Genomic DNA, 21,579 nt, shown 5'->3' with positions numbered 1-21,579 from the left:
TTTTAAACACATAAACCATGATCCTGCAACTCCAAAACAGTTGAAAATTGGGCACATAATCAAATTAAAACATTTTTTCCCAGCATAGCCAATAGAGCTCTTTGTGTTGTAAAAGCCTCCTCTCCTTACCAGATTTCAGAATCTATACCGTGACCCTCCCTTTCTAATTAATAATTAACATTGTCTTCCAGGCATTTTAGTCACTTCAAGGTAAAGGAAACTTCTGTGATTACAACTTCGTTATGTTTGTAAGTTTTCTTCTCTTTTGTTTCTGCTTTAGGAGAATAATGTGAACACAAATTTCTCAATATTAGAAAAAGGAATTTCAGCAAGTAAAATCCAAAAAAAAAAAATGTATGTAACTATAATCAAAGATCTAATGGCAAGTTTAAGGAAAACCCCTCCCATGGGGTAATGATGTTTTTTGTTCCGTATTTTGTGTCTTTCCTGAGCTCTCCAGCACCACAGGATGGCTTGGTAGAGAGTGCAGACTTTGAAATGAGATCTGAGTTAGAAAACCCACTCCTTCCTTTACTAATTACATTAACCTTGGACATTTAATTTACTTCTCTGGATTTTGTTTTTTCTCAACTGAAAAATTGGAATAATGCTTCTCAGGATTGTCATGCAGATTAAATGTGATGAGAAGCATTAACATAAGCATCCAACAGCACCCAATAGTATGTTGTAGGTGCTCTCTCCTCCTTGTCCTGCCCAACACTCAACTGAGTATGTATTTAAAGACATTCCTTTGGGTCTTTTGGTCCATTTCTACACATCTCTTCTCTTTTATTTCCAATTATTTCTAAAGACAGCTATACTTGGTTATTAAACTACTCTAATGTCCTAAGAAGTTGTTATATAAAACTTCCTGAGTGCCTTGTAGTTTAACAATACATTTTTCTCACTATAAAATTAATATTACTTATTATGATGCTTTGATAAAAATATATAGAAGTATAGAAAATAGAATATTATATTACCTTCCTGTCCCCACCTCTTTTATCTTCCTAGTACCTTATAGATTTATTTGAAAGTATCTCAGGTCATAGGAAAGTGGAAGAAAGGAATTCCAAGTATTATATTAATAGAGACACAGAGAAGTCCTGCCTCAAGTAAAGGTAGCAATTTAAGAAACAAATTTTCAACAAAACATGTCCTTTAATTTATTTCTTTCTTCACAAGACATGGTATTTTTAGTGCTATTTGTAATGTATAAAATTGCAAAGTTTTACCTGCTCAAGAAATATATTTCCCACGTTCATTCAAGCACCATGTCACAAAGAATAATCAAAATGAATTTTACGATATTAAATACTCATCTTGCCCTGGGCAGTAGTTCCTTCCAGGTTATTTTATGAAGCTTTGAAAACTGTTGTTCAGAGAAAGTTAGACCCAGATCAAACCAGGTTAAACAAACATGATTTTATTTTCTCCTCCAAGCGCTGCTGCAGGCAAGGGCAACAGGCTCTGAACTGCTGGTTGTTCTGCAGGCAGAAATACACAGGTTGTTCAGGGGTTTATTAAACTCGAATCTGATGACAGAAAGCAAATTATCTCTAAGGGAACTTTATCACCACGGTGTCTGTTCAATAGCACAATGTCTATTGCTGCCTTGGACACTATACGGAAAGATCAATGACAGGTTGGCCTGAAATCACCCTTAGACTAAGTCTTCCCACTGACCTTCACTTAAATTTGTCATCCAAAATGTACTTCTTTCTTAAGATGGGAAGCAAAGCCATCTTCTACAGCTATCCACTGACTCTTTATAAGCCATACATTACTGTGAAACAGTATTTATATAAATCAGGAGAATTCACTCTTCCCCAAAGGGCTGAGAATTTCTGTGTATCTCTTGAAATTTATAATATCAAGCAAACTTCAGTTAAAGTTGTATTAGAGTTCTCCAGAAAAACAAAACTGAGAGGGTATATAAGAGAAGGTTTATTATAGGAATTGGTTCACACGTTTATGGAGATAGGAAATCCCATGATCTGCTGTTTGCAAGCTGGAGAACCAGGAGAGCTAGTGATGATGTGCAGAGTGAGTTCCAAGGCCTGGAGATGAGGGGAGTCAATGGTATAAATCACAGTCTGAGTCTTAAGATCCAAAAAGCAGGAGCACTAATGTCTAAGGTCGGGAGAACAGGGGTGTCCCGCTTCACACAGAGAATCAATTCTGCCTTCCTCTGCCTTTTTGTTCCCTCAGCCCTCAGGGGATTGGATGATGGCCATCCATATGGGTGAAGGCAACCTTTATTCTGTTTGCTGACAGATTCTAATGTTTCCCAGAAACACCCGTCCAGACACACTCAGAAATAATGTTTTACCAGCCGTCTTAATATCCCTTACCCCAGTCAAACTGACACATAAAATTAACCATCACAAAAGTTAAAATAGCTTTTGACTTTTATTAGATAGCCAGGTTCAAACTCACCAAGTCCTAATTTTTTTTTTTCCTTCAAAACAAAGTTTTGGTATTTTTAGCTGATGTCTGCAGCACACCAATGCCAGTTAACCTGCCAGGCTTTTCCTGTTTCTCAGCTGGCACAAATTCAGGGACAGCTCTGAGACCATATGTCTTCAGCTCTGTTGGTCACAGGCTGATTCTGCTGTTGATAGATTGAATATAAAAATCTTTGTCGCTTCCTGGCCACCTCTCCACTCCTTCAAAGTTTTGACTACTTCATGAGTGTTGTATTTTAAAACTCTTTTGTACTGCTATTACCTCAAAGGCAAGTAAAGATGAGGCCTTTCTACAGAAATCCCAGTTCTATGCAGAACTACTTGGAAAGCCACAGGGCACCATTTTGGTAGAGATCTTCTCTAACTAATTTTGACCATAATTTTAATATCAAAATTAATATTAATTAATTGCCTAGACAACAAAGAAAGGATAGACTGGAAGAGCTACTTGATTCCAACAAATAAACCTGGTTAACTAAAGAAGAAATTGAAATTGCAGTTCAGTCTTAATTTTTGTTTTCCTGTTGGACTTTTACATATTATTCATTATCACATCAAACTGTCCTTCAGACTCCACTTTTGATTATTAGTTTACTAATTATTAGATTATATAATTATTAGATTATTAGCCTTTGTTGTTGTGTTCATTCGCTAAGTAGTGTCCAACACTTTTCGACCCGAAGGAGTTTACCTTGTGAGTATTTAGGGAAGAGAGCTTCAGGCAGAGTCAGCAATCCATGCAAGTGTTTAATATATGACATGCTGAGTATTTCTAGAAACAGGAAAGTTAGCCTGGTTGGATACGGAAGAGTTATGGGAAAGTAGTAGGTGAGAGCCAAGAAGTAATATGGAGATGGATGTAGCAGAAAATGAAGGCCATGTGTGTCGCTGAAAATATTTACTTCTCTTGCTTTGAATGCCCTCAGGGGAGCCATAGTATGGTTTGATCAGAGAAGTGATGTAATCTGCCTTGTTTTTTTTTTTAAGGAGCTGGCTGGATGTTGTGTTGTGGATTGATTGTAGAGGTGCAGGTGACCAAGCAGAGGCCGCAGTAAGAAGTTAGTGCCCTAATCAGGGAAGGGATGTCGTTGGCGGACTCCAGGGTGGTAGCAGAGGTAATTGATGTTCAGTTGCTCTCATGTCCGACTCTTTGTGACCCCATGGACTGCAGCAGGCCAGGCTTCCCTGTTCTTCACTATCTCCCAGAGTTGGCTCATTGAGTCAGTGATGCCATCCAACCATCAACTAAAGAGCAATAATTTCAAGCCTCTGTAGCTACTATTGGGGAGAAGGGCCAGGCCATGGAGAAGGGAAATGGATGCACTGGGGACTATGTGTGATGGTTCTGTGCCCAGAGGAGCAAGTCCACTCCTCCACGTCACCCCTTCTTTCCATCCTCTGATGGCTGCAGGGTAGGCCCCGAAGCCGCTTGCTCCACCCAGACCAACAACTCCGGTGGGTTTCCGCTCTTGACACTGTCAGTTGAAGGATATCCCTTAAATTCATGTCTACCTGAAGTTAAAATGAAGTCATATGGGTTTAGGGTGGACCCTAATCCAGTGACTCATGTCCTTGTAAGAAGAAGGAAATTTTGGTACAGACACATGTGCAGAGAAAAGATGAGGTGAGGAGACACACAGGAAGAACCACCCGTGCAGCAGAGTCAGAGATTTAGAGTGATGCATCTGTAAGCTGAGGAGCACCAGGGTCTACTGACTGTCACCAGAAACAAGAGAGGCAAGAAGGAGTCTCCTCCAAAGCCTCCGAAAACAACCCGCTCTCCCAGTAGCTTGATTTCAGACCTCTGCTCTCAGAACCATGGGAAAGTCAATCCTTCTGGTTTTAAGTCACCTGATTCTTAATACTTTGCTATGGTAGTTCTAGGAAATGAACACAAAGCCCAGTTTCCCCTCATCCTCCCATTGTTCTGTGTGGGATGTCTGGGGTGGGGAGAGGCCAAGAGGCAGAGAAGTGTGATCTTAAGCCTAAAGGCCACCCCAAGACCTGTCCCATTGGCTCAGAACAGGGACACGGTTTAAAGTGTTCTCCAAAGGCCACAGGAGTGAGGAGGGGGCATGAATTAACTGTTCAAGCCAGTCATGGCGAGAGCCAGAAAGCCCACCAGCTACTTAAGTAGTTTCCTCTCCTTCCCTGTGGCCCGTTGGTGACCTGAGATGTGTTGCAGGACTCCCCGCATCTTCCCATTTGCCATAATGAGCCAGGAATGGGATTTTGTATGAAATCACCCAATTATTTGGTTTAAAAGAAAATGCTGTAAGTCTTATTTGTTTTTCTGCCTCAGGGACTGTCCTACAGAATGAAGTAAGTCAGAAAGAGAAAAACAAATATCATATATTAATGCATATATGTGAAATCTAAAAAAAAAAATGGTACAGATGGGCACAGTTGGAAAGCAGAAATAGAGACACAGATGCAGAGAACAAATGTGTGGACACCAAGGGGAGAGAGGGAGGGTAGGATGAATTGGAAAATTGGGATTGACATATACACGCTGCAATATATAAAACAGATAACTGATGAGAACCTGCTGCATAGCACTGGGAACTGTAATTAATGCTGTGTACGGACCTAAATGGGAAGGGAATTCAAAAAAGAGGGGTTGCATGTATACGTGTAGCTCATTGACTTTGCTGTACAGTAGAAGCTAACATAACACTGTAAAACAATAATATTCCAATAAAAACTAAAAAAAGAAAGAGAAAATGCTGTGCTGACTGAAGCAAACAGATTTGTGGCTGGGTAGTTCTTGCTCATTCTAGGGCATCACTTGTGGTTCCTGGGATCAGGGGTCCTGTGATAGCTCCACTATCCTGTCAGTTTCCGTGAGCTAAGATGTACAATACTTCTATTAAAGTTTTATATTTCAGCCCCCTAGGAGTGTTCACTCCCCGTGTAATGTGTAAGCCTATTCTTTTGCGCTTGGGCTTTCAACTTCCAAACATGTTTTCTGGAACTCCTCATGTATAAAAGAAAGGAGAAGCCTGCTATGACCCTCTGAATTTTTTTTTTTTTAACTACGTGTGATTTTTAAGTGAGTTATGTCTAACAATATGAAAGATAATATTTAATTTAACTGAACAGTTTGATACTTCCTTTGTTGAAAGGAAATTATTAATTCATAATTCCTCTCTTTGCAGAAGGGGAGAATTTGTACTTTCACGGGATTGACTTTTAAGGGAAGTGTTTCCTTACGACTCAGGGGCAGGTGAGGACATGCTGCCTCTGTCAGCAACAGTCGGGCATACATGGAGAACTACCCAGAAAATCATAGGTTTCGTTTTAGAATATCCCTCCTCTGTAGGGTGATAGAATATTGTGGAGTTGGCAGCTTTTGTCATCTGTTACCAGAGCCCCAAAAAAGAAAAGATCAGCATTTTTAAAGGTCCAGTGTCCCCAGACCAGTTTTGATTTATAAGACTGACAAGGTCAGCTCTTCAGTGGCTGTAACACAGAGCCTCATATTGAGAAAGAGAGATTCAATTTGTCTCATAATTCCAGATATGCTCCCATACCCTATGGATCTGCAGTCTCCAAATGACACTGGGGGAACAACTGCTTCTCTATGCGATAGGTAATTTACCCTGTTGTGAATTAGATGACCTCGTCTCATGTAGAGAAAATTAAGTCCTGTCTCATACCTTTGTTTTTCACTACTTGCTGCTTTATCATCTTTGACTTTTCTCTGATACTATCAATGTTTTAAAAAGAGCCTACAGGTCAGTCAAAGTTAAACCTTCTGTTCTAAGCCAGAAGCAGGTTTACATTTTCAATTTTTTTTTTTTAATCTAACTCAATCACTATGCATGAGTATTAGGAGGAGTTCAAAGTTAAATCTCAAGCTAATAGCTACAGGTCAGTCAGTAGTCTGAAATGAGTGAATTAAAATGAAGTGGGAACTTTGAAACCTGTTCGAGAAACAAATGTAGAAATAAAACTGTTCTTAGACCAGAATGAGGCACTTTATTAATGGAACAAACATGAATGTAGAAATATTCACTGAAAAATAGGTTGGTATAGGATCCACGTGGAAGGGAAGCAAGTATCTAAATATTAGTTGTTGTTCATTTTGCTAAGTTGTGTCTGATTGTTTGTGACCCCATGGACTGTAGCACACAAGGCTTCCTCGTCCTTCACTATCTCCCAAAGTTTGCTCAAACTCATGTCGATTGAGTCAGTGACATCATCCTGCCATCTCATCCTCTGCCGCCCCCTTCTCCTCCTGCCCTCAATCTTTCCCAGCATCAGGGTCCTTTCCACTGAGTCAGCTCTTTGCATCAGGTGGCCACAGTATTGGAGCTTCATCTTCAACATCAGACCTTCCAACGAATAGCCAGGGTTGATTTCCTTTAGGATTGACTGGCTTGATATCCTTGCAGTCAAGGGAGGTCAAAGCAGTCAATTTCTAGCCATGTAATCATTATTTCTAGCTATATAGTCATCTAAAGTCCTCCTGATTGGACTTCCCTGGTGGTCCAGTGGTTAAAACTCTGTACTTCCAATATAGGGGTCACAGATTCCATCCCTGGCTGGGGGACTGAGATCCCATGTGACACATGGTGTAGCCAAAAAAATTTGTTTAAAGTCCTCCTGATCTGTAGAGGTTTTGGTATGCAGGAGGTTTATAATAGATATTTATGAGTCCAGTTTTTCATCCCCTTCCAGGACTGTTTGTTGTCACCTGTATCCTTCATTAAGCATAGTAGTGTGTTGGTGGACTTCAGAGGGGCAGAATGACTTGAGAGTAGTCTTAGCCTTAACAGAGTCCCATATTAATGTTTGAAACCATGGATCTCTAAGAGGGGACAGAGCTTTAGCTAATAGAACATTTGGCAAATGCATGCACTTATGTGGTGCATTTTATGTGCCATGTACTGTTCTGAGCATTGCATATCTTTATAGCAAACCATGAATATAGTTACTTTTATTATTATGTTACCTCAAATAAAAAATTTAGGTCCAGAAGAACTAAGTTACCCAAAGTCACACAGCTCATAACTGGTGCAAGCCTGATTTGAGTCTAGACAACTTAGTTCCAGAACATATGTTTTTATTCACTACACTGCATTGCTCACTTAAGGAAATGGTTGAATTTCCCAAAAGAGCAGTTCTCCCAATTTCATATTGAACCTGCAATTGGATTATCCCTAGGAAGAATGAGCAGTCCCAGAAGTATGATGAGATTTAATGACAGGTACTAAAAATTACAAGTTCTACAAATTCCCCCCCTCCCTGACCTTCTCCATTGTCTGGAATTCTAGCATTGGAGGCTTAGGTTTCTACTCAACTCTTTGTGGACAACAATGGAAAGATTAAAATTAAACTGGTGTCAGGAGATGAACTCTTAAAGATGGACAGTACTGTTTGAAAAATTACTTTCTCATTTCATAAGCCTCCTAGAAAATTGGACAGGGATGTTTTGAGAATAAAGGGAAAGCAGAGCCTTGGGAGAGATGTGAAGAACTAGCAGGGTCCTGCAGCTGAGTAGCAACTATATGTAAAATACCTTTTGTGCAATGAAAGTATCAAAATTAGGGATGTCAGGATGCAAGTGATGCTCAGAAAAACATTTGTACAGCTCTTTACAGTTAAAAGAAACTCACCTATCTGATCTATTGTAGCAGGTAACCATCATAATATCCTATGTAAATAAAAAAATAAAAACTTATGGAGACCAGTGGCTCTTAGCTGGGGGTGGATGTGTCCAGAGAATATTTGGGAGATAGTTTTGATTGTCATAATTCGAGAGGAAAGGCATAGCCAATGAAGTACAGTGGGTAAGGCACAAGAATCCTCTTAGATATCCTCCCCGTGACAAAGACTTTTCCGGTCCAAAACATCAGTATTTCTGAGGTCGAGAAACCTTGTCTTGGAGTTTAAGTATTTTGGTCAGGTCATATACCTAGCAAGTATCAGCGTCAAAGCTAGAATCCAGGTCATCTGATGACAAATCCTTTATTTTTTTCCTTATTTATATCCTTTGGCATTATATAGTATGCAGTGCGATGCAAGCCTTTTAGATCTGGAGAATTTTAAAAGTATAAATTATTAGCAGCCCTTTAGTGCTTCCCAGGCAGGGGGGAGCCTGGTGGGCTACCGTCCAGGGGGTCACACAGAGTCGGACATGACTGAAGTGACGCAGCAGCGGCAGTGCTTCGGAAGAGTCAGATCACCCCTCAGAGTGTTTAATACACCCTAGGCCTATGGAGGAGAAGGGAGCGACAGAGGATGAGATGGTTGGAAGACATCACCAACTCAATGGACATGAGTTCACCAAACTCCAAGGAGATGGTGAAGAACGGGAAGCCTGGTGTGTTGCAGCCCATGGGATGGCAAAGAGCCGAACACAGCTTAGCGGCTGAACAACAGCAAAGGCCTGTGTTACTTCATGGAAGACGATTCCACATCCAAAACACAAATGTCACCTTCTTTATTGAGTTCTCGCATGCCCGCATTTCACAATTTCCAGCCAGTTATTTTGTAAATGGGAACATGATTAATTCCTTTAATGCTATTTTTGTGATTATCAAGGTAATTAGGATTTAATCACCACTCTATTTTTGTGAGTATTTACATCTGCTCTTTGGCTAATAGGGTATCATGTGTTTTTTATTGAGCAAACTGTTATGTGTGTATCTATGGTGTAAGTGAACAAAGGGCCTTCTTGTCTGTATCCTGTACATTGATTTGTGATGACCCAGGTCATGTGTACATTGACTTCAGATTGTCTGCTGTGACAGTGGGGTGCATGAAGCAGGCTGATTTAATTACTATTTTAAGTGTATTAAGATAACTGTGTTTCGTTTTCCCCATCTGAACAAATTATTAAATAACAGAACAATTTTACAGATAAAAGAGAATTACTTTTTTTATTATCCCTAATAAATACCAAGGATCTCTCTGACCCTCTTACATAATTTTCGCTGCCATCCTGTAAGACTGGTATTATGAGCTCTATTTTATAGATGGGGATGCTAAAACTTAAAAAGTTAAGCAAATTGCCTCACATCACATAGCCAAAGCTGACAGATCTGGAATTTGAATAGCCATCCTCTGATGCCAGCATGCTTGGTAGAGTTCTCAAACCTTCACTCCATGTCCTCAGCCTGAATCTTAGGACCTGGAATGGGTCATCAAGGAGGTGGTCACCTCTCCATTCCTAAGCACCTTCATGAAAAATGTACCACATTTGCAACCCAGTGTAACTAAGTCTTCTCATGATTTTAAAATGTTTAGCCAAAAGTTCTGTTAAATAAAGCTGTGTTCATCCTAGTTCTTTTCTGAAGGACTCTGTTAAGGCTGGTACTAGTTCCAAGTGCTTTAGCCATTCTGAATTCCAATAACATAGTATTGATTTTTCTCTTTTTTTTTTTTTTTTTTGCATTTTGTACACAAATGTTTGTTTCTCTGTTACATATTCTCTTCAAACACAAGGAATGAATTCTAAATCATCATAAAGATGAAGGAAAAATGAAAGCCCTCTAGTACAGTGTCCATAATCACTGAGTACTTTGTTACTACTGGTGTTTACTGTTTAACACCAGAAACAAATACAGCTTATTTGAAGATCATGCTACTGGATTTTTAGCTCTTCCTCTGTGACCAGTTCACTCGATCACTTAAGAGATGCTTACAGGGCATCTATTATGTACTAAATCCAGGAGATTAAGTCCTAAAACAGAGTCCTTGCATTCAAGGAAGCTAATGTTCCATCTGATAGGAGAGTTAACAGGTAAAGAAAACTTCTAGATTGAATTGAATGGGAAGAAATAAAGTGGCTGCAGAAACGAGATTAACAGGAAAAGGGAAATCCATTTTAGAAATGTCAGCCAGGGAAAGTCTATAAGGAACAACTATCCACAAGTCGAGGTCCCGAGAGAGTGTGAAGGTGATAGCTGCATCCTGATGTCGAGGCAGACAGAAGAGCAAATATTACAGAAAAGTCCTGAGGCAGGAAGGGGGTCAGGTACTTTAGGAACTTGCAGGAGACCTGTGTGTCTAGACCTCACTGAAGGGTAGAAAGATTAAGATGAAATGAGAAGGGCAAAGTCAGGAGAAGGGCAAAGGCCAGATTCCTCAGGCCAGATAGGTTCTGGGAAAGAATTTGTTCTGAATGCAAAGCGAAGCTGAAGAAGGATCTGTAAGCCTGAGGGGTGACGTAATCTGTATTTTAAAAGATCACCTGGCCACTTACTGAAGGACGCACTTGAGAGGCAGGAGTAGAAATAGCCAGATCATTTAAGAGGCTGCTGTGGTAGGTTGGGTGAGAAAGCGAGAGCCAAGGAGATAGACAGGAGTGGGTAGATTTGAAAGATGCAGTAAATATTCAGCAGACATTTACCTTGAATAAGCCATCTGTGTACATTTCTTATTTCTCCAACTATCGTCTAAGCCAGGCTGTATGGCTTGTTCATCTGCATACCCTTCCCTTCTGCTATAATCATGTTGAAAACAGGCTTCCCTCCAGTCCCCCTGTTCCAGTTTTGTGACTGTCAGTGGAAGTGCTTCCTTCCCACCTGGTGGTAGATATTTGTCCCTAATTGCGGGCCCTGAGATGCGCCATCCACATTTGCTATTCTGCCAAAGTCATACCATGTTGTGGAATATTTTAATTTTTTTGAGTTCAGCTCTTGCATCTCATTAAAATGTATTGTCTGACGTATTTCGGGAAGAAATAAGCTTAATAATAACTCATTTAATTTAAGCCTCTCGAGAAGGAAGAAAACATTTTCAATGAAAATGCATAAAGTGGCCCATCAAGGATTTTTCTTTCTTATTCTTCAGCAGTTTAATGATGAACGGTAATCTACAATAAGCTTTCCTTTTGGATAATGTGGTTATAGCTGCCAAAGAGAGAGAATGGTTACATCCTGTCTCGTATTTCTAGAAGTTATCCCAACAGAACGTTGAAACCTTATTAGCAATTAAAGTAATGTAATTACTAAATAAATCACACATCCTAATTATATTTATCTGTATGTAGGTAAATATAAATAAAGATGAGGCTGTCAAGTGATGTAACCATGATTTAATAGTTTGAAAATGACAGGATGATAGAAATATTTTCCAGTTGGTCACATGGAGTAAACTTACCATTTGGGGTTTATCTGCTTTAATTTCAGAATTACCATTTCTGAAGATGGAAGCCTCAGAATCATCAATGTGACTAAATCAGATGCTGGAAGTTACACCTGCATAGCCACTAACCATTTTGGAACTGCGAGCAGTACTGGGAACCTTGTAGTGAAAGGTAATGACTAACCCAGAGAACACGTAGATTGATTTATGTGTCGCCATTTCAAATAATGTGACCTATTCAAGTGGCATCCTTCATATTAATATGTACAGATATAACTGTGTTGCTAAATTAATCCATCAAGGCAAACATGGTATGATTAACAATTCTTAGAAAACTGTCGGTCATGAATATGACAGAAAGGCTATCTTATTTCGGACTCATCCAATACAATTTTGAGAATCACTGCCATTGTATCTATTATAGTATTCTAACTAATGTTATCTTCAGTCCTTTAATTAAATTTCTTCAAGTCTCTATAGATTTGAAATTCATATCTAGGAACACCGTGCTAACAAATTAAAAACCCATGGCTCAAATACTATTTTTAGCTAACATTGTTTAAACAATGACATTGGAGATTTTTAAAAGAGCTGCCTTGGTTATTCAGAGGCGTGGATATGGATTATTGTACTCATAAAGGGCTTTGGCCACCTCTGCGCTTTGCTTAGTCACCCAGCCAACCCTGCCAGTTTTAAGGAAATAAAATTTTCCACATTCCTTCTCCTGGGTGCTTTATAGTAGATGACAGAACACCAGTTTGATGGGATGTGCTGAAAGTACCAAGTAAGAATTGTGAAGATGAGGTTTTAATTTACATTTCATTTGCATTTCTGTCACTTTATATCTGGCTGTCAAGTCAAAGAATTTTTGGATTGAAGGGATCTTGGCCATGATCTGACTGAGGAAGATAAAGCTCAGGTTGGTGAGTCTCTCAAGGTCACCAGTAGCAGATGTGAGCCCTGTGATCCTGATTTTGCACTTTCTGGTTCTTCCTACTGTGCCAGGAAATCTTACTCATTTTTCCTGTTTCTCCATAATAGATATAGACAGTGTATTTATTATTTCCCCCTTGCCCATTTGTAACTCCCTCTGTGAAATAAGATAACCTAAGGCAAAGAAAAATATCCCAGAAAGAATGTTTGCCTCTGTTTTAACAAAGAAAGCTAAAAATTATCTAATTACATATTTTGGAATCATTAGAAATTTGAAAAGTACTGCCATTTAGGGAAGCCTTTTTATCATAAACATACTTATCTATGTAGACAGAAAACTGTAAGTCCAAGAGTCAGACAGAAATCTGTATTTATATTAACTCCAGCTATTTCAATCTATTAATTATTCACTCAGAGCAATAGCATGGGTATGTGATTGACTGTGTGTTCACCCTGTTTTATAGGGCAAAGAAAAAAAGTTTAGATAATACTGGCATAGCAAAATTTCAACTAGCATCTTCGCTAATGTTTAGCTTTCTCAATTACAAAAGGAAAATTAGTGATGAACTAGAACCAGGAGGAACCCCAAGGTTTCAGAATTGATTAATAACATAGCTAAGACCTGATTAGCTATGAAGTAAGATAGCCTAAGGCAAATAATAATATCCCAGAAAGAATGTTTGCCTCTATTTTGATTTAATGAAGAAAGCTAAAAATTACCTAATTACATATTTTGGAATCACTAGAAGTTTGAAAAGTACTACCATTTAGAGAAGCCTGTTTATCATAAACATACTTGTTTGTGCAGATAGAAAACTGTGTAAGTCCAAGAGTCAGACATAAGTCTATATTTACCTAAGCACAGGTGCCATATATATGCTCTATATATTGTTAAAACTGGGGTTTTTTCACATGTAGAAATAAGTTATGCCCTGCGTTTGGTTAGCATCCTTCCTGTAAGCCTTGACTTCTTCAGCTCTCAAAATAGTTGGCAGAAGTTCCTCTCTTTCCCATCAGAGTTCATCTTCCAGCAGTACCGCCAGTCCCAAGGTAAAACCATTCACAGGCGTGCAGACTTCCCTGCTGCTCCGCTTATACTGAATTATGGTGCAAAGCTTAGCGATACACCAATCATATGCCATGATCACCTCCTTATTTGAGTGGATATAAATGTTGCTGAGTAGTAACTTCTACCTATGTTGAGAAACTTAACACTTCATTTCTTGCCTTCCAGTTAACATGTTAAACAGTGATTTCCCCATGTATGGTATAAAAGATCATTTTAGACAATTCAGAGTTAATTTTTTTTGTTTACTTTTACTAACTACATATTATCCTTCCACGTCTATTAGGAAAATGTTAGTTTTTCATTAATGGCAATGATTTTTTAAAAACCCCTTTTAAAATATATTTATGTTTCTAAAGAAATATTGTGTGTATTATTATGAAAGGATGTGCAGAAGGTTGTGAAGGTGGTACACAAAGATTGGAAGGTGTGATTAAACGTAAGAGTTTTAGTGGACTTGAAGGGAAAGGATTTAAAGGGCCATGTGACAGGGTCAGTACAGACCTGCCTGTCCTGGAGACATGTCATGCTGAGGCAGATGAGCACCGAGATCGTGTAACAGATGGGGAAGGAGCGAGGACGGGTCCAAAAGAACTCAGCGGCCTGTGGAAAGAGGAGAGCAGAGATCTGTAGGCAGAAAGTGTGCGGTCAAAGTAGTGTGTTCCCCACCTGATTGTGGGCGAATTCGTTTGTTTCAAAGCAGAGTTCTTTCCGGGCTTGGCAGTGGGTATTCAACTATAGTCACTTTCTTCAGAGAAGCTGTCTGATTTTTGGTTTGTTTTGTTTTTTTAAGTACTGTTTATTGATTTTTGGCTCTACCGGGTCTTGACTGCAGTGCAGGCTTTCGCTGCCGCGAGTGGGGGCTGTTCTTTTCCGCCCACGCTGGCGTCTCACTGCGGTGGCCTCTCTTGCCGTGGAGCACGGGCCCTAGGCACGTGAGCTCAGGAGGTGCAGCTGGCGGGCTCAGCAGTTGTGCCTCATGGACTTAGTCGCTCCCAAGCATGTGGAATCTCCCCGGACCAGGGATCTAAGCCATGTCCCCCACATTGGCGGGAGGATCCTCAACCACTGTACCACCAGGGAAGTCCCCTCTGATTCTTATTATTTTCTCGCAGGTGAGATGGCGAAAAAAAGAAAATGAGCTTTATTTGGTTAATATGTTCACAGGAGTTAGCCCCGTGGCTTGGGTAAGGTCAGATGTTTCAGAATATATTTATTTCCTGTTGCTTGATTCTGAGTACCATTTACATTAATGGGAAGTATGCACACTGTGTGTGTGTGTGTGTGTGTGTGTGTGTGTGTGTGTGTGTGTGTGTGTGTGTGTGCGCGCGCGCGCGCGCGCTCAGAGGGTCACCCAGACTGCCAGGTCGCGGAGAAGGACATTAACATAAACGGAGGAGTACAATTTAGAAATCTGCCTCATAAAGCACGATAAAGGCAGAGAAAACGTTTTGAACTCCACATGAACTGTGCCAGGTCTTGAATCGCACATCAAAATGCTTGAGCCCTACACCTTTAATGTAAATGTAGCAAAATAGCCAGAAATGTGATGGAGCGCTGTATCTTAATTCAATTTAGAGATCCACAAAGGGACTAATTTATCAGAGAAGTTATGCTGTAACCTTAAAATGTGCTTATATTCGTTTTGATCTCCTCCAGTGTCTGGGATTAAAACACTATGAAGGTCAGGCATCAGACAACATCTTCTCTAACCTTTTTGCAATATTTCTGTCATTAGCAATGCTTTTAAGGTCCAATTCTCTTCCATCCCCCTACACCAGGTTTTTTGAGAGAAGCTGAAGATACTGTCAAACATAGGGACAGTAAGTAAAGCCGGCAGGGGGGAGGGGGAAAAGAGAATAGATCCACTACAGAAGGTACAGCGGTTTAAAATAAATCTCTAGCAGACGACCACAAAATGGATAAATAGTCAGATTATGCATGAGCGGGCTTCCAAACTGCAGAATTCTGACAGGTGCCCAGGGGGCTCTTGATTATCATCCCATCATCTGAATTTCTAAATTTGACTGATTTTTTTTTTTTTTTTTTAGCTAGTTACCTTCTATTTGGAATTTTGATTCGCTGTTTTATTTTAAGCAAGAACAGTTCTCAAGTCAGACCCCTGGATCTTAAAAGAAAGCATCATATTTGACCTTTCATGGAAGGTGTGCTTTAGCGATTGTGAACATCATTAAGAACTAGATGGAAGGCAGGCTGCATTTCCATACAGTACTGTACTTACTAATTCATTTTTATCTCTAGAGCAGAGTTAAAGGCATGTCATTTAACTCACATGCATGAGGCAGTGTCTTTATTGTACAGGCTTCCTATGACAGGTATTTTTAAGTAGCAGTCCTCAAGAAGAGTGACTTCTCTTTGTCTTGGATATAGTTCAGCAAGATAACTATGGTAATAGCTACCCTAGATCTTATTGATCACCTCCCAGGCTCAAAATGAAATGCAGGGCTGTAAGCTGTGCTGTTATCTAGCTGAACTACATCCAAGGTGACCTTGAGTAACTAACTCTCTGGCTGGTGGTTCCAGAGCATACTTTGAGGAGCCCTGAAAGTGAAAGAAAGTGAAAGTGTTAGTCACTTAGTCATGTCCAACTCTTTTGTGACTCCATAGATTGTAGCTGCCAGGCTCCTCTGTCTATGGAGTTCTCAGGCAAGCTGCTGGAGTGGGTTGCCTTTCCCTTCACCGGGGATGTTCCCAACCCAGGGACTGAAACCGGGTCTCCTGCATTGCAGGCAGATTGTTTACCATCTGAAGCTCTATCCTACATCAAAGAACTTTGAACATGCTACCAACTAAGTGAAAGGTCAGTGGAATGCTTAATAGAAATGCATGTCCCTACTGCCCCACCCCTAACCTAACAAATCTAAATCTTTGCGGATGAGATGTGAAAACCGTACATTTTTAATAAACACCCCGCTTGATCCTCATACACACCAGAGTCTGAAAAAGACTGAATTTTCAGTCACTGGCAAACTATGGCCTATGGGCCAAATGCAGCTAGCCATCTATTTTTGTATAACCCAGTAGCTAAGAATGGCTTCCATGTGTTTTGCTGGTTGAAAAGAAATCAAAAGAATAATAATAGTTTCAGATATGTAGAAATTTTTATGAAGTGTGCATAAATCAGATTTTAGTGAGATACAGCCATGTCATTTGTTTACATTATTGATAATGGTTGTGTCTGTACAACAGCAGAGTGGAATAGTCAAGACAGAGACCGTGTAATAGCCCCCACCAGACTCCTCTGTCCCTGGCATTCTCCAGGCAAGAATACTGGAGTGAGTTACCGTTCCCTTCTCCAGGGGATCTTCCTGATCCAGGGATCGAACCTGCCTCTATTGCATTGCAGGCAGATTCTTTACCATCTGAGCCACCAGGGAGACCATGTAATGTATAGCTCTCCTCAGGTTTGCCTCTTGACCAGCTAAGCCTAAAGTATCTGCTACTCAGCTTTTACAGAAAAAAAGAAACTTGCTAATCCCTTCTCTTTTTTTTTTAACTTTTTATTTTATGTTAGAGTATAGCTGATTAACAAAGTTGTGATGGTTTCCGGTGGACAGCAAAGGGACTCAGCAATAATACAAGCATATATGTCTGGTCTCCGCCAAGCTCCTCTTCCATCCAGGCTGCTATATAACATTGAATAAAATTCCCTGTTATATGGTAGGACCTTATTGATTATCCATTTTAAATATAGCAGTGTATACATACTGATCCCAAACTCCTTAACTGTCCCTTCCCCATCCTTCCACCCTGGCAACCATAAATTCATTAAGTCTGTGGGTCTGTTTTGTAAATAAGTTCATTTATATCATTTATTTTTAGATTTTGCATATAAGAGATGTCATATGATATTTCTCCTTCTGTGTCTGACTGACTTCACTCAGTATGACAGTCTCTAGGTCTGTCCACGCTGCGAATTGCATTGTTTCATTCTTTTTAATGGTTGAGTAATATTCCATTATATATGTTTATCACATCTTCTTTATCCAGTCCTCTGTCAGTGGATTGACAGAAATTGATTCCATGCCTTGACTATTGCAAACTGTGCTGCAGTCAACATTGGGGTGCATGCATCTTTTGAGACCATGTTTTTCTCTAGATATATGCCCAGGAGAGGGGTTGCAGGGTCATATGGTAGCTCTATTTTTATAGTTGCTCTCTATACAAATTTTATACTGATTTCATATGGGTTTTAAAATGTTTCTTAGCAAACAAATTTCATTTAAATTTTTTAAAAATTTAATATGTAAATATATTTCTTTTATTTCAATTTTTATTCAGTGCACAGAATTACTTGTATTTTAAGAAAAAGTAAATTTGTACTTTATCTTTATTAGAAAAGGGGTCCTTTTTTCTTAAATTTATTTATTTTTATTTGGAGGATAATTCATTTACAATATTGTGTTGATTTCTCCCATTTATCAACATGAATTGACCACAGGTATACATATGTCCCCTCCCTCTTGAACTTCCCTCCAACCTCCTACCCTATCCCGCCCCTCTTGGTTGTAGGTGAAACAGAAACATTACCATATGTAAAATTAGATATCCCTGGAAATTAGCCATATGTAGCAGGGAGCTCAGATCAGGTGCACTGTGAGAAAGGGTCCTTAGTAGTATTTAACTAAGAACCACATATACTCCTAATACGAGATTATTTTGTGTCCTCATTCCCTAACCCTGCAAAGTAAAAGTGTTCTTTGGCTTCCTAAACATTTAATTATTTGTCCCCTTGCCAGAATTGGTGCTCATTGTCCATTCCATCAAGTGTTTGTTTATATTTAGAAGACAAGATGCTATCCAATAATATAGATTGCAGAAAAAAGGAATTTTCGTACCAATACCAAGGAGTTTCTACAACATTATTACAGTGCATTATTTAAAATTGTTTTTCTGTTTTAACTATAGGAAATTGAAAAATATCAGCCTCTCGATGCATGGCATGACTGACACAATAATGTAGTCTTTTCAATTGGAACCTTTTTTGAAAATAAGTTTGAAGCTGCCCACATCTTCTATGTAAAATTATTCAAAGCTTTTTCCATATTTGACTGGGGATCAATCAGAAATCAGTAATCAGCAATGACATTTTGCTACTAACACATAACAAAAGCTCTTAATGTTGGGCCCTTATAACAGAATACATTTCTACCTAATTAGATGTCTTCCACTGGAACCAATTATTTAGAGGCAATAATTAAGGGTCTTTCTAATAGGATTAGCACAAATTCTGACCCAAGGCATTTAGAGTAGGAAGGAAAAGTTTGTTGTTAGAAGTGCAGAATGCTAATTATGTTAGCTCCCCTGGTAGAACAGTGGTCAGAACATTTCAGTGCTAGATCCTATTAGGTCTGAGAAGACCTACCACTCTAGTTTGCAGCAGCTAACTCAAATAGCGGGGCTTCCCTGATAGCTCAGTTCTAAAGAATCTGCCTGAAGTGCAGGAGACCCTAGTTCAATTCCTAGGTCAGGAAGATTCACTGGAGAAGGGATAGGCTATTCACTCCAGTATTCCTGGGCTTCCCTTGTACCTCAGCTGGTAAAGAATCTGCCTGCAAAAAAAAAAAAAAAAAAAAAAAGAATCTGCCTGCAATGCAGGAGACCTGGGTTCAATTCCTGGGTTGGAAAAACCCCCTGGAGAAGGGAAAGGCTACCCTACCCACTCCAGTATTCTGGCCTGGAGAATTCCGTAGACTATACCCATGGGGTCACAAAGAGTCAGACATGACTGAGGGACTTTCACTTTGACTTCACAACTCAAATAGCAGAAGCCTAAAGAAAGGGTGGATGGTTGGGCCTCTTACGCTTCCTGTGTTCACTGACCATGACATAACCTGGAACTCTTTTTCTGCCAAAACATGAAGCCAAGATTTTGATGAAACAGAGCATAATTACTTCCCCTGAGATTCTTGTGAGCCCTAATGAAGGCCACATAGATTTAGCAAATAAAGTGCCTTTAGCAATATCAATCATGGATATGATCATTCTTTGTCTGATCCTCTCTGTAAAAGAGCTTTTCTCCTTTTATGATGCTGAGATTTAAATGTATTAAGACTGTGTGCCAGGGCAGTCTACCCTGACTCCATCCTGCCCATCATTTTTCCACTTTTGGTCTAGAGGGACGTTATAATTCCTTAACTATTGTGCTTCTCTCTGCCAACCCTGCCCTTCCCTAAGAAGGCCTCTATGCTGAAGGCAGCTTTCATGTTCTTGCCTTTAAGATAAAACACATAGTGTGGACTAACAAGATTTTGAAAAATTGTCGGCCTCATTAGTAATCAGGGCTTCCCGGATGGCTCAGCAGATAAAGAATCTGCCTGTAATTCAGGAGACAGAGGAAACACAGGTTCGATCCCTGGGCCGGGAAGATCCCCTGGAGAAGGGAAGCCACTCCAATATTCTTGCCTGGAAAATTTCATGTACAGAGGAGCTGGCAGACTGCAGTCCAATGGGTCACAAAGAGTCAGACACCACTGAGCAACTAAGCATATTAGTAATCAGGGAAATGCAAATTAAAGTACCAGTGTGATCCGACTTTACATGTAAGATTGGCAAAAACTAGACATCTAACCAAATAATTTGTTAGTAAGAATAGAAGGAAAATAGTACTCACATAGTTTGAATAGGAATGTGACTTGGGATAGACACTGATGTGAACAAGGAAAATTGGCCCAGCAATTCTATTTGAGATATTTACTCTAGAGGAAATTATAGGTATTCTGAGATGGACTTGCAAAAATGTTCATTATGTTGTTTGTACATTATGTTGACAAAAAATATGCAGGCAAATTAAAGAATAATACATATGGTAGTATTTCATATAATGTATTTTATATAATGTATATAGCATGATTTAATAGAGAATTAGTAATAAAAATAATACCGTGAAATGTTTAAACATGAAAACACAATGCTCAGCATAAGTGCTAACTTGTGATTTTAATTTGTGAGGAAGGAGATCTGGAGTAAGGTTATATTAAAGGACTTTAGCTGTATTGATAAATTTTACTTGGGGGTAAATTCTTAATGTATATTTAGAGGGGAAAAAAGGCTAGATGTCTATGGGGAAAATGTTAAAGACTGTTAATTCTATAAATGGGAATATGAGTAATGATAATCATTTTTTTATAGTTTTACATGAGTGATCTCTGTAATGAAATTAAAAAAAAAAAAGCCCTCAGGTCAGAATTCCTGTACATGGTCAGGTATTATAGTCAAAATCACCCAGAGAATGCATCTTATTTTCTCCTTCTCTCATAGACATTGTAGAATAGAGAAAACCTTATTACTAGTGATATTTAACCTGCTTGATCCAAGTATTTTCTTTTAACGGAAGAAAAAAAAACCTACTGTAGAATGAAATGAATGGTTTATTTCCTAGTGAGTGCTTACCAATCAAAATAAACAAAACAAACAAACAAAAAATGCAAACAGAATATGACTCTTTGGCTTCATTAAATGTGAAGCACCTAATTAATTTCTTTTCCAGCAATTCAAAGAGACTTGTGTTGTACTGATTCAGTTTAATTGAACTTATTACCACAAGCAGATAATAAGAAGTATATTGAAGATATCCATTTGCTTGCACCGAAAACCTCACATGTTTCATTCTTCATGGCTGTCATAGGCCATACTAATTGCCTCATTTCGGCTGTTTTACAATCAGTATGACTTAGCTATTAATGTGATAAAACCCTTACTTGAGAGGAGGTTGATATTAAAAAGCATAGATCTCTGACCTACCTCTGCCACCACTTCTGAACACATGCCCAGCATTATTAAAGTTGTATATTTTTCAAATACATAAATAAAAATCCCTCTCTTTCTCATGCACATCTTTTAAAGTTACGTCTGTCCTCTTGTATCTTGCCACAGAGCTAGTCCCCTACTGAAGGAAAGAAATGGTTTATGTTGAGATTTTTTTAGTCATAAAATGTTGCAGGATCAATGTGGTTTGTTTTCAACTATACTGAGTTTTCTTTTTTATAATGTCCA

The 21,579-nt window shown here is 39.1% G+C and overlaps 1 protein-coding gene across 3 annotated transcripts in view; it reads left to right on the top strand.

Annotated features, from left to right (window-relative positions):
• CNTN4 (contactin 4) overlaps positions 1–21,579 on the top strand; it is a 975,314-nt gene that overhangs the window by 873,157 nt on the left and 80,578 nt on the right. For all 3 annotated transcript variants that reach the window (XM_043886604.1, XM_043886603.1, XM_043886605.1), the window contains one exon: positions 11,609–11,736. In XM_043886604.1, the coding sequence (XP_043742539.1) occupies positions 11,609–11,736 (128 nt within the window). The remainder of the gene's footprint in view (positions 1–11,608; positions 11,737–21,579) is intronic.

Source organism: Cervus elaphus, chromosome 24 (assembly GCF_910594005.1).
Source record: "Cervus elaphus chromosome 24, mCerEla1.1, whole genome shotgun sequence".
In the NCBI taxonomy this organism is placed as follows: domain Eukaryota; kingdom Metazoa; phylum Chordata; class Mammalia; order Artiodactyla; family Cervidae; genus Cervus; species Cervus elaphus.
This window is presented reverse-complemented; position numbering and strand designations above follow the sequence as displayed.